The sequence below is a fragment of the Equus przewalskii genome, chromosome 8 (genome assembly GCF_037783145.1).
Source record: "Equus przewalskii isolate Varuska chromosome 8, EquPr2, whole genome shotgun sequence".
NCBI classification, from domain to species: domain Eukaryota; kingdom Metazoa; phylum Chordata; class Mammalia; order Perissodactyla; family Equidae; genus Equus; species Equus przewalskii.
In genome coordinates this window covers 16,061,484-16,077,700 of record NC_091838.1, presented here as the reverse complement: position 1 = coordinate 16,077,700, position 16,217 = coordinate 16,061,484, and the positions used below count along the sequence as shown (strand labels likewise).

Sequence of the window (16,217 nt, the reverse complement as noted above, 5' to 3'; positions counted from 1 at the left end):
AGCATCTGTGAACAGTGTTACCTAACTTACTATGTTCTCCTAAGCTCTTTACGTGTCTTAAGTCATTTAGTCCTCACCATGACTCTGTGAGGTCAGGACTATGAGCGTCCCCATTTCACAGATGAGAAAATTGAGTCACAGAGAGACTAAGTAACTTTCCCCAGATTATATGCTGATAAATGGTGGAATAAGAAGTCAAACCCTTGGAATCTGCTTCTAGCGTGTGCTTTTAATCTTTAAACTATACTGATTCTCTTGGACAATTTATTTAAGCTTTTTATGACTTAATTTTCTCATCTGTTAAAAGGTCCTAATAATTCATATGCATAATAATACATAAGGATTACATAAACTCATACCTGACAAGTGCTTAGCACAAGGAAGCCCTAAATTTATATTCTTCTATGATTGATGTTTGATAACAAATTTGAATAGTGAGAGATATATCAAAGAGCCCTAGAATTTTGAGGGACATTTACCTTCATGTTAATGGATAATAAAATTTGCAGTTGGTTTTGGTTTTGGGTTTTTGGGGGTTTTTTTTGGTGAGGAAGATTCACCCTGAGCTAACATCTGTGCCAACCTTCCTCTATTTTGTATGTGGGATACCGCCACAGCATGGCTGATGAGTGGAGTAGGTCCATGCCCGGGATCCAAACCCACGAACCCAGATAGCCGAAGCAGACCGAGCAGAACTTTAACCACTTGGCCACAGGGCTGGCTCCAAATTAGCAGTTTTTATTACTGATTAAGTGTTAAGAAAGGGGGAAGATTATGTGCATTTGTCCAAATAAGCAGATGTTATTTTAATCAGCCATTGACTATACAAAGTTATTCATCTATAGCTAAATGATATTTCTTATGTTTATTTATAGTTCTATGCTGCCATCCTAGTTGAACACTCATAGGCTTTTATTTGTAAAATAAACAGGTATTCCTGCAATTCATCAATAAATTATGTAGATTAGAAATCTTCTAGGCATAGCAAATGTCTATAAATAGGTATTTACAATTGGCTATTGGTTACTATGCAAGGACACCCAATTCAGAATCTCTGAAATTTCAAAATTCAAATCAAATCCCATTTCAATTTAAAACATGTTGTGTTTCAAGCAGCTGAAAATCACCCACAGTGCACACTGATTTGGTCCCAAATTCTAGAAGCCCTGTGCCTTCAGAAAAACATTCAAAGAGAACACAAAAGAACGTGGAGGAGAAAGGAATGAGTAAGTTAGTGCAGATACTCTGTTCTCTCAATTTTGAAAGTCAAATGAGTGCCCTCAGACCTGCAACTTGGGAGGAGAATGGCCTTATTAATTAAAATGCCCTTCCAGTTAGCAAGAATCAACAAAAGTATAATGCTTTGTGAATTTCTGGTTGACCTATTACTTGCTCCTTTAAATTGTAGACACCTCGCCAGGGGAAATCTCAAGTTTGCTGTTGAGGACAGTTACCCAGAGTCATCTCCAGATGGGTGCTGTAATGGAGGGGCTCCCAGTGCTGAGGAAACGCAGAGGAGGGGCACGAAAGGCTTTGTGGAGGGGATGGTGCTCAAGTTTAATCTTGAAGGCTGAGAACTGGCTAGGATGATGAGGCAGAGAAGCACAGTGTAGGAATAAACACGGGCGCTGAGGAGGGAAAGCCTGGCTCTTTCAGGAAATTGTACATGGTTCCGTGAGGCGGGGGCAGAGGCCACGTGGGAAAAAGGAATGAAACTGACTGAAGAAATCGGTGGGAGGGGGCGATCTCTCTAGAACTATTCTTTCTGCTTTTTATGACACCCGTAGCTCTTGTTGATTATAACACTGCTCCAGGAAGAGTTAAAATTCCACCCAAACGGGATCTCTAAGTTACCCATCTGTAGACTATAGCCCGATATAATTACCTGGTCATGTTTTTTAAAAGTAAATAATTGTCTCCAGAAAGAAATGTGACTCATCTTGAGACCTGCACGTATTTTTGAATTTCTTTTAGTGGTTTTGCAATCTTTCTATTTCCGGGATTGGATGAGAATTACCTGGAACTTGGAATTATCTACATTTATTCCAAAAATTCACTTTTCAAAACAAATCTGGTCACACCTTTCCTCCTTGAATAAAGAACTTCAGAATGGCTCGAGAAAAGGGCACTGTTTTGTGAGACAAGAACTGGCAGAAACCAGGACAGACGTGGAAAATTTAGATTCTAATGTCTAATAAGTGTTTTAACTTTAGATTTTGATATAATTTTATGTTTACAGAAAACGTGCAGGAATAGTTCCAAGAAACTTTACCCCATTTGCCTTGCTGTTTTCTCTTGTTCTCTCACTCACTTTCTCCACATACACACGCACACCTCTTTTTCCCTGAATCATTTGCGAGTAATTTGCAGACATCATATAGTTTTATATATAGGAGCTTTAGTATGAATTCCCTAGGAACAAAAACATTCTTACATAACTGTTGTACATTTATCAAAATCAGGCCATTTAACTTTGATAAAATACTATTATCTAATCCACCATCCATATACAAATATTGCCAATTGTCTCAATAATGTCATATTTATGGGGTTTTGGGGTGTCATTTTTCTGGTCTAGGATCCAATCCAGAATCACATGTTTCAGTAAAGTGTCGTGTCTTCTAAGTCTCCTTCCATCTGGAATAGTTCCTCCACTTTTCACTGTCGTTCATGACATTCTAAAATACACAGGCCAGTTATTTTGTAAAATGTCCCCTTAATTGATTTTTTTCTGATGTTTGCCCATGATTGGACTGAAATTGTGCATTTCTGGCAGGCATATCACAAAAGTAATACTGTGCACTGGGGATGTCTTATGAGGAGCTCCATGACGTCTGTTTGGTGGTACCATCTTCCCTCGGCATTGCCGTGCAATTGGTTCCAGGACCCCCCTGGATACAAAACTCTGCAGATGCTCAAGTCTCATCTAAGATGGAGTAGTATTTGCATATGACCTATGCACATCATCCCCTGTACTTTAAATCATCTTTAGATCACTTATAATACAATGTAAAGGCTATGTAAATAGTATTATACTGTATTGTTTAGGGAATAATGACAAAAAAAAGAAAAAGACTGCATATGTTCAGTACAGACACAACCATTGTAGGCCTTTTGATCCGAGGATGGTTGGATCCATGGATGTGGAACCCTAGACATGGAGGGCCAACTCTATTACCTTTGATCGCCTGCTTAAGGAGGTGTTTTCTGGATTTATCCACCATAAAATTACTATTTTTTTCTTTTTTTAATTAGTAAATAATTCATCCACTAGCTTTTGCAGGAATTCACGGTTGTTGCCTGAATCATCGTTATTATGATGGCTGCAAGCTGGTGATTTTTCCAACTCTACCATTCCTGCTGCATTGCTTAAGTGATATTCTACCATAGAGAAAAGATCTCCCTTCTGTCCTATTTATGTATTTATTTATATCAGTATGGACTCGTAGATTCTTATTTTATTCCATGTATATCCTTTTGCTACCGTTTTTTATTTAAGTGTCCCAGATTTGGCCAAGGTGTCCCCTTGGGTGGCTTCTGTGTCCTTTGGTGCATCCTCATCATCTTTTGAGGACTTCATTGCTTTCTGGTCTAACAATATGTTCCAGGTTCATCTTGTATTTTCACTGCTCCACATCTGGAAGCAGCAATTCTTCCAAGGGCTCCAGGTCCTTATAAGCAGGGAGTGGCATTTGGACACCAAGATCTGGGTTTAAGGTGTATAAAATTTCCACGGAGGTGTCTTTGTATCTAGACCTTTTTGGTGGAGGGACTAAAATATACATATATCAACAGCAATTCTATACCCACAGCCATAGAGATATGTGTGGATGTAGCTATCTGATATGTTAAAAACCATATGTTTATACTGGCCCCTCTAATTCTAATTCAACACCATGAGCTTCATTCTAGTCTTCCTAGTTTCTATATTATAACTTCCTTTTCCAACAGTGAGAAATGTAGTTCCCATTATCCTCAATGGATTAACTCACTTCTTAAATGCTACAGTACACAGAAAGCAGTTTCAGAATTGCCAAATCGTATCACTGCAAAAACAAACCTGCCAACTAACATTCAATACATTTGTCAGTTCTTTCTGTCTTTAGAATGAGAGAAAATAGTACTGTGTTCAAAGTTACTTGGGCCAGTTTCATGCCACCTGCTCCCCCCACCCCTGTTATTGTGGTTATGTTTTTCATTTGAAATAGAGTAAGATTTACTTATTTCTGTTTGTATTCCATTTTAGGTTCTATTTTTTCTCATCATTGTTAATTTAATTTTGTTTTTCAGTATGTAGCTCCAAAAGTCAAAACCTCAAAACGTATGTGCAGAGAAATGTTACTCCTTCCCACAGTGTCTTCCCACTGTGCGCTGTAGATAACCCGTCTCATCCGTTTCTGCCTTAACTTCTGTGTTTCTTGTTGCAATAATAAGCAGATGGTGTATATTTTATTTCTGTTACTTTTTTACACAAAGGTGGTATACTGTATCTATGCTGTATTGCACTTGGTTTCTTTTTCACTTAAAAATATTATTTTCACTTCAAAAATATATCCTTTCTATCATTCATAATGATCTTTTCATTCTCCTCACCACTTCGTAGTACTCCACTATGTGGATGTACCATTATTTACTCAACTACTCTTTTATGTAAGGGCATTTCAGCTATTCTCATATTTTGCAATTACAAACAGTGCTGCAATAAACAGCCTTGTGCAAATATATTTCGTATTGTTGAGGATGTCTTCAGGGTAAATTCCTGGTCATGGGATTACTAGGTCATCAGGCAAATGCATGTAGGGCTGTTTGAAATATTGCCACATTCCCCTCCATATGAGTTGTACCATTTTGCATTCTCATCATCAATGTGTGAGAGTGTCTGCTTTCAACAGCTGTGAAGACTTTTAATTTTTTTCAATTAAATGAGAAAGAAAAAGTATCTGAGTGTGGTTTTAATTTGTATTGCTCTTGTTATGAGTAAAGTTGAGCATGTTTTTGAAAGTTTAAAAGCCATTTTACTCATTTTTGTGGCTTGTCTGGTTATGTCTTCTGCCCATTTTTCTGCCTGGTTTTTGAAAGAATTGTCGAGAAGAATTGATATCTAGGGGCTGGCTCCGTGGCCGAGTGGTTAAGTTTGCACGCTCTTCTGCGGCGGCCCAGGGTTCGGATCCTGGGTGCGGACATGGCACAGCTCGTCAGGCCACGTTGAGGCAGCGTCCCACATCCCACAACTAGAAGGACGTGCAACTAAGATATACAACAGTGTATGGGGGCGGGGGGGCCGGGGGTTGGGGAGATAAAGCAAAAAAAAAAAAAAGAATTGATATCTTTATAATGCTGTCTTCTATCTAAGAACACAGGTTGTCTTTCCATTTGGTCAAGGATAATTCCGGGTCTTTCAAGAGCTTTTTGAGGTTTTTTTTTAATAGGTTTTCCACATTTCTTGTTAAGTTTATTTATAAGTACTTTATCTTCGTTAATATTGTAAATAGAGTTTCCGCCATCATTAAAACCTTTACCTGATTGTGTATATGAGGGCTATTGGATTCTGAATATTAATTTTATATCCCTGTACCTTTTTAAATTTTTTATTTTTTGAGTTAATTTTTTCATTGATTCTCTTGGGTTTTCCACTTATACCGTCATACATTTGCAAATAAAGATAGCATGGCTTCTTTTCCAACTCGTGTGTCTCTGGTTGATTTCTCTTGTCTAATTGAACAAACTAATCCTTCCGGTACAGTATTACCTTGTTCCTATTCTTAGTGAAAATGCTTTTAGATTTCCCCATTAAGCGAGAAGCAGGCTTTAGGACTAAGCTTTGTACATTTTTATCATGTTAAGGAACTAGCCATTGATTTTTTTTTAAGTGTTTTTATCACTAATGAGTGTTGAATTTGTCAAAAGCCTTTTCAGCATCTATGGAGATGCTAGGATAATTTTCTCTTTAGATCTATTAATATGGTATATTATTTTAATGGATTTGCTAAGAATGAACCAACCTTTCATTCCTGGAATAAGTCCCACTAGGTCATCATCTGTTATTTTCTTAATATAATATTGAATTCTGTTCCCTAATATCTTATTTAGGTTTTTTGTACCATATTAATAAATGATATCAATGTATAATTTTCTTTTCGCTTGTGCTAGCATTATCTTCTTAGCTGTTGTATTGGTTTCTTATCACTGCTGTAACAAATTACCACAGTGCCTTAAAACAACACAAATTTATTCTCTTATGTTTCTGGAGGTCAGAAGTCTGAAATTGGTCTTACTAGGCTAAAATAAAGGTGGGCTAAAATCGGGTCTGAGTTCCTTCTGGGGCTCTAAGAGGGGACCCATTTCCTTGCCTTTTCCAGCTTCTGGAGGTTCCCTGATCCTTTGTTCATGACAGGTTTCACCATCTTCAAAGCTAGCAATGTAGCATCTTCAACTCTCAATCTCTCTCTGACCTCTGCATCTGAGGTCATGTCTTCTCTGACTCTTCTGCCTCTTTCTCTAATAAGGACCTTTGTGATTACATCAGCCCCAGCTGGATACTCCAGGATAATCTCCCCATCTCAAGATCCATAACTTAAATCATATCTAGAAAGTCCCTCTTGCCATATAAGGCAATATGGCCACAGTTTCTGGGGTTCAGAATGTGGACATTGTTGGGGGACAGGTCCATTATTCTGCTTACCACAGCTAGCAGGCTTATACTTACTTCATAACAAGAGTTTGGAAGTTTTCTTTGATATTCTATGCTCTGGAACAGATTATATAGCATTGGGATTCTCTTTTCCTTAAAGATTTAGTAAAGTTTCCCTTTGCAACCATAAAAATCTGGTGCTCCTTTGCAGAGTAGTACTTTAATAACCTTTCTTTTCCTTCTTTGGAAATTGTTCTATTTAGACTTCTATTCCTATTGGGTCAATTTCAATAAACTGTATTTTCCTGGGCAGTTTTCTATTTCATGTAGGTTTTCCGATTTATTTCCTTGTAGATCTGCAAAGTAGTCTCTTTTTTTTTAAGATTTTATTTTTCCTTTTTCTCCCCAAAACCCCCCATACATAGTTGTGTATTTTTAGTTGTGGGTCCCTCTAGTTGTGGCACGTGGGAAGCCGCCTCAGCATGGCCTGACGAGCAGTGCCATGTCTGCGCCCAGGATTCAACTGGTGAAACCCTGGGCCGCCAAAGTGGAGCGCGCGAACTTACCCACTCAGCCACGGGGCTGGCCCAGTCTCTTGTGTTTTAAATTTTGTGTATTTCAGACATAAGTCCTCCCTTGTCGTTTTCTATTTTGTATATTGGAACTTTCTCCCGTTTTTCTTAATTAGGCAAGCTAGCCATTATCTGTTTTGATACTTTTTTAAAGAGCCAGGATTTTGATTTATTAATTAGATATGCCATTTTTGTCTTCTCTAACTTATTAATTTCTGCTTTTACCTTTATTATTTACTTCCTTGTGCTTTCTTTTGATTTACATTGTTCTCTCTCCAGCTTTTTGAGTTTTAGGTTCAATGCACTTATTTCTTTCATAAATTCTAATACAAAGTGTTTTCATTATCATTATTTTTAAGACATTCTGTAATTATAGGTTTATGTTTCCCTTTCCACCTAGATGATGTTTAATAAAAGATTTGTCAGTTTCCAGGTGAAAAGGCTTTCTTGTTGTTTTAGTTTTATTAATTTCTAATTTTATTGTATTGTGTCAAAGTGTTGTTTGTATTATTTCTATTTTATGCAACTTACTGATGCAGTCTCTGTGACCTAATATATAATCAAATTATGTGTATTTCTGTGTGTGTTGGAGATGTAACTGTTCTCAGAGCATTCTGTTCAATACGTATTCCTGAGAACTCCCTGACTGATTATGTATTTAGGTCTTTATGTCCTTATTTATTTTTAGTCCTTTTGACCTGTCTTAGACTGAGTATCTCCTATTATTATATTTCTGTGTGCTTCTCATTGCATCTTCTATAGATAGATTCTTCTTTATAAAGATGGTTGCCTTTTTTTTCCCTTTGGAATTTAGTAGGGTTTATATTTTTGTCCTATTGGTTGCCTTTGAACTTGCACATTTTTAATGCCCCTAGTCCCTGTTTCTTATTTAATCTTTTATTATCTTCTTGGTCAGCTTTTTTTTTTTTTTTTTTAATGCACCCATTTTTTTTTTTTAAAGATTTTATTATTTCCTTTTTCTCCCCAAAGCCCCCCGGTACATAGTTGTATATTCTTCGTTGTGGGTTCTTCTAGTTGTGGCATGTGGGACGCTGCCTCAGCGTGGTCTGATGAGCAGTGCCATGTCCGCGCCCAGGATTCGAACCAACGAAACACTGGGCTGCCCGCAGCAGAGAGCGCGAACTTAACCACTCGGCCACAGGGCCAGCCCCTTGGTCAGCTTTTAATGGTGTTCTTTGACTCCCAACTATTGCTTGAACTATACTCCATGAGCTTCTTCTCTTTCAGTTTTTCCATTTTTCCTATGTTTTTTAGTTGCATTATTTCTACTTTGTCATATAAAATATATATGTGTATATATATATTTTTACCCTTCCCCTACCTTTGTTTTACTCCTAGATCTGATAAGTGTATTAAATGCTCACCGTCAATTCTCGCACTGAAGGTTTCCCCCAGTGATTTCTTGGTTGAATGAAACTCATCCTCCAGAAGACTCTTCAAAAAGAGCTGATGTAGACAGTATTCTCTGCATTCTTACATTTTTAAAACTGTTTTTTTTCATAGCCTTGAGACTTGAAGGACAGCTTGGCTGGATATGGGATCCTTGGTTCATACTTTAATTTCTGATTTAAGATGGTTTTCACATCCTCAGATACTTGACTGAGAACATTTAACTTACTTAGAGGTGTTGTTTTGTGGCTTTCTTCACTTTATGGTTTATTCTGGCAGGGGCATTTTCATAACATGATAGATTTTTTGTTCTTATTTTTTATTTTATAATTTTGTGTAGATTTAGGCTGCTTTTGTTAATTTTCATGGATTTGAAGTATTTACACAATTCCTAGTTTAAGAGGATCCTTTTCTGTTAGTGCAACCAAGTATACTTTCTTTTTACTTTTTTATTTTATTCTTTGGGGATGGGAGTGGGAGGAGTTGCGTGTCCTCCAATTTTTCGTTTCTCTTTTTTCTTACAGGACCTGAAATTTCCCCCTTTTTGCTTCCTTTTTCCAGTTTCTGAAGGATGTTCCTCCCTCTCCTTGCATCCTTTTCTCCCTGAAGCAATGTCTTTCAAAGACTGCCACCTCGGTTCACGCACACTCTAAGTCTCCACTCTCAGTACTGCGATTTACAAGGACTCTTCGCAGTATTTTATACTTCAAGTTGACATTCTTTCCAGCAATGGTTTCAGATCAATTCTTGGCTTCACTCTCACTTCCGTCTTCTCTCTTCTATGTGGTTTTTCCAGGGCTTCTGCCCAAAATGTGCCATACAGCCCTGCTGAGATTGGTATTAACTTCTTTTTACTTACAGGTGATTTGAAGATTATATAATTTTCTGTCTTCTAGTTATACGGAGAGCACGGGTTTTGTGTAGTTTTACTTCTTTTTCCTGCTGATCTGTATAGCTTTGTGGGTAGTTCTTTGCATTAATCTAGGCCACCTCTTTAGAGTGGTACTTGGGCAAACTAGAGAAAAGATGTTGTTTTCTGCAGCACTATAGTTATACTGGTGACGTAGAAAGACCTTAGAGAAAGAAATCTGGGCATTCTTTGCATGCTGTGCAAACCACCGAAAGACTGATTTATCTAGAGCATAGAACTTTTAGGGCAAAAAACAATCAAAGAATCAGATCCAGGCATTTGATTTGAAGAGTCTAATTGCATTCAAGTTTGTTTCTATACTGAGTCCAGGGACTATAACATAAAAATATCTTACTAAGCATTGCCTATTACATTAAAACTCTTTCAAATCCATCATTCACCAAGCAACCCTATAAGTAGTAAAAGTTTTATCACACCACTGTGCCCGCATTTGACAGATGAGGGACCAAGACAGAGAGACTCACTCACATGATTTCTGGTTACAGATTTGACTTGAGTAGAGCCAGGAGTAAAACGTAAGCCCCCTGACTGATCAAACAGCGCATTTCCAGCACCAACCAGGCCTCATCACAGAAGGGTTCACTAGTTTGATCCTCTTTCCAACTTTTTATTATTGTTCAATCATGAACAATATTATGTGCAATTATGAAACCTGAGGCCACTCCTTGATAACAAACTACTAGGGGAAAAAGCTTTTTTGTGTTATATTTCAAGTTGATTTGCTCTGTAAAAACAATGTAAGTTGCTCATCCAGTCAGTAGGAAATATTTTCTCCACTAATGATCCACCTTTGTCTCTCTCTTCACAGAGGACAATTATGGGACGGATGGGAAGGTTAATCTGCCCAGTTTCACTGCGGACGTCAACTGGCAAGGCCTGGAGGATTTATACAGTGTGAACGAAAGCATCTATGAGTACAGACAAAACTACAGACTTAGTCTGGTTGACTGGACTAATTACTTGAAGGATGTAGATAGAGTATTTGCACTGCTGAACAGTCACCATGAGCAAAATAAGACAAATAAGACTAAGACTGCTCAAAGTGATGGGTTTCTGGCTGTATCTGCTGAGCTCTCTGTGCCAGCAGAGATGTCCTCTGCTGAGTCAGATGAAGACCCAAGTCGTACGGTCTGGGAAGCACCTCATTTGACCTTGCCAGCTGACCTTCGAAGCCTGCGTTTGAACCAACCAACATTCAGTCCAGAGAGTAAACTTGAATGGAATAACAACATTCCCGAAGTTAGTCGTTTGAATTCTGAACACTGGAGAAATCATAAAACTGAGAAATGGATGGAGCATGAAGAGCTAAATCGTCTTGAAACTGATTTCAGTGGCAATGGCATGACAGAGCTGGTGCTCGAGCCCAGCCCCAGACTGCAGCCCATTAGCAGGCATGAGAAAGAACGTCCCCAGGAAGGAGGTCCAAGACGAGATGTTTTTGAAGATCAGCTGTATCTTCCTGTGCATCCGGATGCTGATTCTGCTCATCAGATGATCAGAGCATCCACCGTGGAGCAGCCTATTAACTCCAGCAGCATGGACAGGATGTTGAACAAGGTGGACAAGAATCACAAAAGGGGAGCCTACAGAGTCTAGAAGGCAGTGCCTCTTTTCCACTCTCCTCTGATTAGATGAAATTATTACTTTACCCTAAACACAGTATTTTTTTAACTTTTTATTAGTCAACTAATAAAGGCAGTCATGACAACCAACATTCCAAGCTACCCTAGGTACACACGTGCAGTAGAAGTTAGTACGCATGCGAGTGGTACGCACACAGGGATTTGGTGTTGGAATTCACTACTTGTCAAAAGTACAGAGAAAGGTGGATTTGTGGGGTCTTTGTTTGTTTGGGGGTACTACAACAGTATTATGTTTTGAAAGTTATAGGGACATGCATATATCAATGTTATCCAGTCAAGATGGCTAGAACTGTGCCTTTCTGAGTTTCTGAAACTTGACATCCTCAGTGAATTTTTCAATACACCTTCCACTGCCTGCATAATGTGGTTTCGATTCCTTTTTAACCACTGGAATTTTTCAACGCCACCATTTTTACTTCAGTGATTTTGCACTTTGAGATCAGAATGCCATGTCTATTTGGTTAGTCTTCTTTTTTTCTTTTTTTTACAGCCTTGTCACAGTCTCACTGCTTGCTCTCAGTGTGACACAGTAAAATAGACCGTCAAGGACGACACACAGTATGGATCACGTATTGTTTAACATACGCTTTTGCCAGAAAATATTGCATGTGTTTTACCTCGACTTGCTAAAATTGATTAGCAGAAAGGCATGGCTAATGATGTTGGCAGTAAAAATAAATACATAAACAAAACAAAGATTGCCTGCTGTCTCTGTGCCTAGCCTCAAAGTGTTCATCATATGCTTAAGATTGCTAAAGTTTCATTATTTTCTTAACAGGATAACAAGGACCGAAGACTTTTTCTTTTCATCTTTGTTTCGTTTTCTTGACCTAGCTAATAAGCTTAAGCGTTGAGAAAATATGTTTAGTTTTGAATTTACGTAAGGAGCTTTTCAATAAAACAAGCTCATGAATGTTTCATAATTTAAACACACCATATGTGTTGTATGATTATTTTTAAGGCCTTCACCAAGTTCTGATTTTTCTAAGGCATACTTCAAACCTACTTTGGAAATTCTGTGTTCTTGAAAATATTCTTGTTATGTATTAGATTTCTAAATACCAGCAAAAGGATTACCTCATTGAGAGTTATCAGTACCCTAGTCAGCCTCCCAAGAAGTTTTTTTTTTTTTTTGAGCTTAACAGTGATTTTCTTTTTCTTTTTAGAATATTCAAACGCTTAGGTAAATTATGTTTTCTTTAAGTGTTTAAGGTAAACTCTTTTAAAGAAAATTTAATATGTTATAGTTGAATCTTTGATAACTTTAAGTCTTTACCACAGACTCTGTACATATGTTAAAATTAACTAGCTCTTTATCAGATGTGTGTGTCACCGGCTGAATGACAGACAAAACATATTTATGGTCATGAATGATGTGCTTTGTAAAAAAGTTTCAGGTTATTAGGAAGCATACTGTGTGTTTTTCTAATCTTGTGTAATATTCTGTGATACTTTTATAGAACAATTCTGGCTTCAGGAAAGTCTAGAAGCAATATTTCTTGAAATAAAAGGTGTTTAAACTTTACCTGTTTCAGAGAAATGAACTTAACCAAGTTTTTGTGGTACACCTATTCCTTGCAAGTAAACTTGAGTCCTGATCTTAATTTACATGATTAAATATTAGCCATAATTATAAAATTGACCCAAAGTCAGCGTGTTCTAGAACATTCTCAGATTAATGATTTCAACATGGATTTGCCTGGATGCTGCAGGGAAGATGTGGCAGAGTGGGCATCAGGATGGCTTCCCAAGCTTGCAACCTAGGCTGTTGCACGGGGCCAGTGTTTGGTTTAATTCTCTACTAGCACCATCTTGAAATCCTTAATAATTTTTGAACAAAGGACCCCACATTTTTATTTTTCACTGAACCCACAGTTACGTTGCTGGTCTTGGGCAGCACAAATGGAGATTTTCAAAAGCAAGAGGACAGACCCACCAAAGGTAGTTTGTATTCTTTGGGGACCATGAACACTGGTGGAGACCTAACCACCTTCCAAGACCTCAAGTTTTCTAATTGACAAATTCCATACACTTCCTCCTGCCCGTCATCACTGAGGAGATTTCTCTCCTTCAGGTAGAGGGACTACTAATCTGTGAAATGTCCAGACATCAGAAGTTTAATAATAAAGAAGAAAAAAACAAAGGACTTTGGGATCTGCCAATTCAATTCTTGGATAACTGAGGAAACATCTCTATTAGTTTGCTAAGGCTGCCATAACAAGTACCACAGACGGGGTGGCTTAAACAACAAAAACTTATTTCCTCACAGTTCTGGAGGCTGGAAGTCCAAGACTGAGGCGCCCGCAGATTTGGTTTCTCCTGAGGCCTCTCTCCTTGGCTTGAAGATGGCCATCTTCTTGCTGTGTCCTCACATGGCCTCCCTGGTGTCTATTCTTCTTATAAGGACACCCGTCATGTTGGATTGACCCACCCTTCTGATATCGTTTAACCTTAATTACCTCTTTAAAGGCCCTATCTCCAGATCATCATTGTGCCTTCCTCCTTGTCCCTTCCCTATAGAGTAGGCCAAATATTGCTGTCCTGGAGAAAATTCCATCTTAGTTCAATTCAGTAACTATTTATGGAGTACCTACTATGTGTAAAAGGCACGAAAGAGACTATTCCAGATCTTGAAGGGCCTTAGAGCCTCATGTGATCTGTGAGGAAGCTGACGCTCAGAAGGACTGAGCCGGTTCCCATCCACCCATTCCCCACAGATTCAGTAGAGGAAGGGATTTAGCTGAGGTGAGGCCCAACCCCTCTTCACTTTCTCCATTTCAACACACATGCGCACACGCATGCACACACGCGCATACACAAACACACCAGGTAGGGACAAGAGAGGCCACAGTGGAACCCTGTTCATAAGGAGTAATGGAAAGAACAATGGACATAAAATTGAAGAAGACCTAACTTCCCTGCAAACTCCAGTTTTTACTATCTGTGTGAGCCTGGAAAAGTCGCGTAACCTCCCCACAGCAGCTTCCTCGACTGTAAAATAAGAGGTTTGAATCAGGGATGACAAATACATAGCATATGTGCTTTCTTTTCCCAAAATGTGCCCAGGAGAGACATTGCTAATTCATCTGGACGCTTCTCCGTTAAGCCAGAGCATCTGTGCCCTTAGAATCCTTCTCAACGCAGCAGCTTCCATCAATACTGTTGATTTGTGTTGACGCACGAGACAAAAACCCGTTTGCCATACCCAAACTAGGCAATATCTGAGGCTCCTCCTAGCCTTCTGTTAAAAAAAAAAAACCTATGATCATCAGCATCCACAGGGTGTTTTGGTTAAGAGGGAGGTGTCAGTACTTACCGCTCCCACCCCATGCCAAACATACCTAAACATGTCGACTTTCTAAAAGATTTTTAAATGCTTATTTTTCAGGCCTTGCTTTAGAGCCGGTATGATCTCAGATATAAGAAGGTCTTCAACTCCCCAAATTAATCCAATTCTGCTTGAGATTTTCAAAATTTATTTTGAGAGAAAACAAAGATCTTAGTTGATAATCAAAATATCTAGGGCAATTAATACCTTGACATAGTCGGCCACCCTGTTCATTTCAGCCCTCATGACTTCTTCTAGAAGCTGCTGGGAAAGCTGTAACAGCTCCCTAAGCCCCTTTCCCACCTCCACCCCCTCCTGTGTCTAATACATCCCACGCTCACCACCAGGTGAGTCTTTCAGTGCTGTGGCTCAGCTCGCAGCCTCCTGCTGAGAAATCCTCGACGATCTTTAATGCCCTCTGTGCAGCTCTAGCCTTCCATCCACCCACCTGCTCCCCCTCCACCTCGCCTGTCACCACCAGCTTCCCCTGGATTTGTGCCACCTGCTCAGGTCTCAATTTTTCTCTAGCTTTCCATCCACCCTCCTGGGGTATGTTGCCATTCCTCACCTCATTCTTCACTCCCATATGGTTTCAAATTGTACCTTTTCCTTCCATGTAAACTTTCCTGGACTCTCTGACTCCTGGATATAATCTCTCGTCCCTTTATGCTCTCCCCCAAGTAAGAAAATATTGATGTTGTACCAAGTCTGGGGCCAACGGAGGAGAATAACTCGCCACATTTATAACCTTGTTCCTTCCCCATTTCTGACCAAGAAACTTATCTAATGTGACTGTTGCTCGCATTGGTCTAGTCCGCTCACCTTCTAAGTTGTGTTGTTGACCTTGGGGACCTCACCGGCAGAGTATCTTGTGCTTTATAGTGAGCCCACTGCTGTATGAAGCAGAGAGAAGGACTTTCAACAATCAGATTTTTTTCCTGGTGGGACTAGGCAGTCCCCGTTCCCTGGTGTTAGGGAAAGCACTGCAGAGGGTTGGGGGACAAAGGGAGCTACAAAGGTTGAGGTCTTTTGTGCTCAGCATTGCCTCGCTTTTCTGCTGGCAAATGGAAGTGGTGAACAAAGGCATCTACTGCTGTTCTTACCTTCTAGTCCCCAAACCCGTGGGCCTCCCAGGACTCCGAAGTTCAGAATGTGCATCCTCTCCCCCCACTCCTCTCCCCCTATATTACTCCATCTCCCAGACCCAACAATGCAGGTGACCCAGAGCAGAGCGGAACCAATCCAACCATTAATAGGTCTCAGCAGGAGAGGAGAGGTCGTGGAACTTGCCACCCTAATACCTATCTGGTCACACACCGCTCAACCCAAGACCCGGAAGGGCCGAGGGATTAGTAGAGCATGTGTTTCCCACAATGGCCATTAGGTGGCGCTCTAGTGCAACTAAAGACGTGTTTGCTGGGAGCCAGAACCTGGCCGCTGGCAAAGCTGCCATTTACATTGATTTCTAAAGTAGCAGCACTACCATCTCGACAGGACACATCTAGAACGAGTTGATCCACGGCACGCTTGCTCTTTCTTCCGTGCCTAGCATCTTAGCCATCGCAGCAGGCCAAAGACCGGTTTCAGCTTTCTACTGATTTATATCGGTTTTAGGAGTTGGAACTGCATCAAAGTTTGATGTTTAGATTCAAAAATGAGCACCGAATATCGATCTCCTTGCTTTCCAATGACTTTGTGCAAT

The 16,217-nt window shown here is 39.4% G+C and overlaps 1 protein-coding gene across 33 annotated transcripts in view; it reads left to right on the top strand.

Annotated features, from left to right (window-relative positions):
- SULF1 (sulfatase 1) overlaps nt 1-12,712 on the top strand; it is a 193,084-nt gene extending 180,372 nt beyond the window's left edge. For all 33 annotated transcript variants that reach the window (XM_070630474.1, XM_070630481.1, XM_008514545.2 and 30 more), the window contains one exon: nt 10,353-12,712. In XM_070630474.1, coding sequence (XP_070486575.1) covers nt 10,353-11,140 — 788 coding nt within the window. In that variant the 3' untranslated portion in view covers nt 11,141-12,712. The remainder of the gene's footprint in view (nt 1-10,352) is intronic.
- Nucleotides 12,713-16,217: the final 3,505 nt, after the last annotated feature.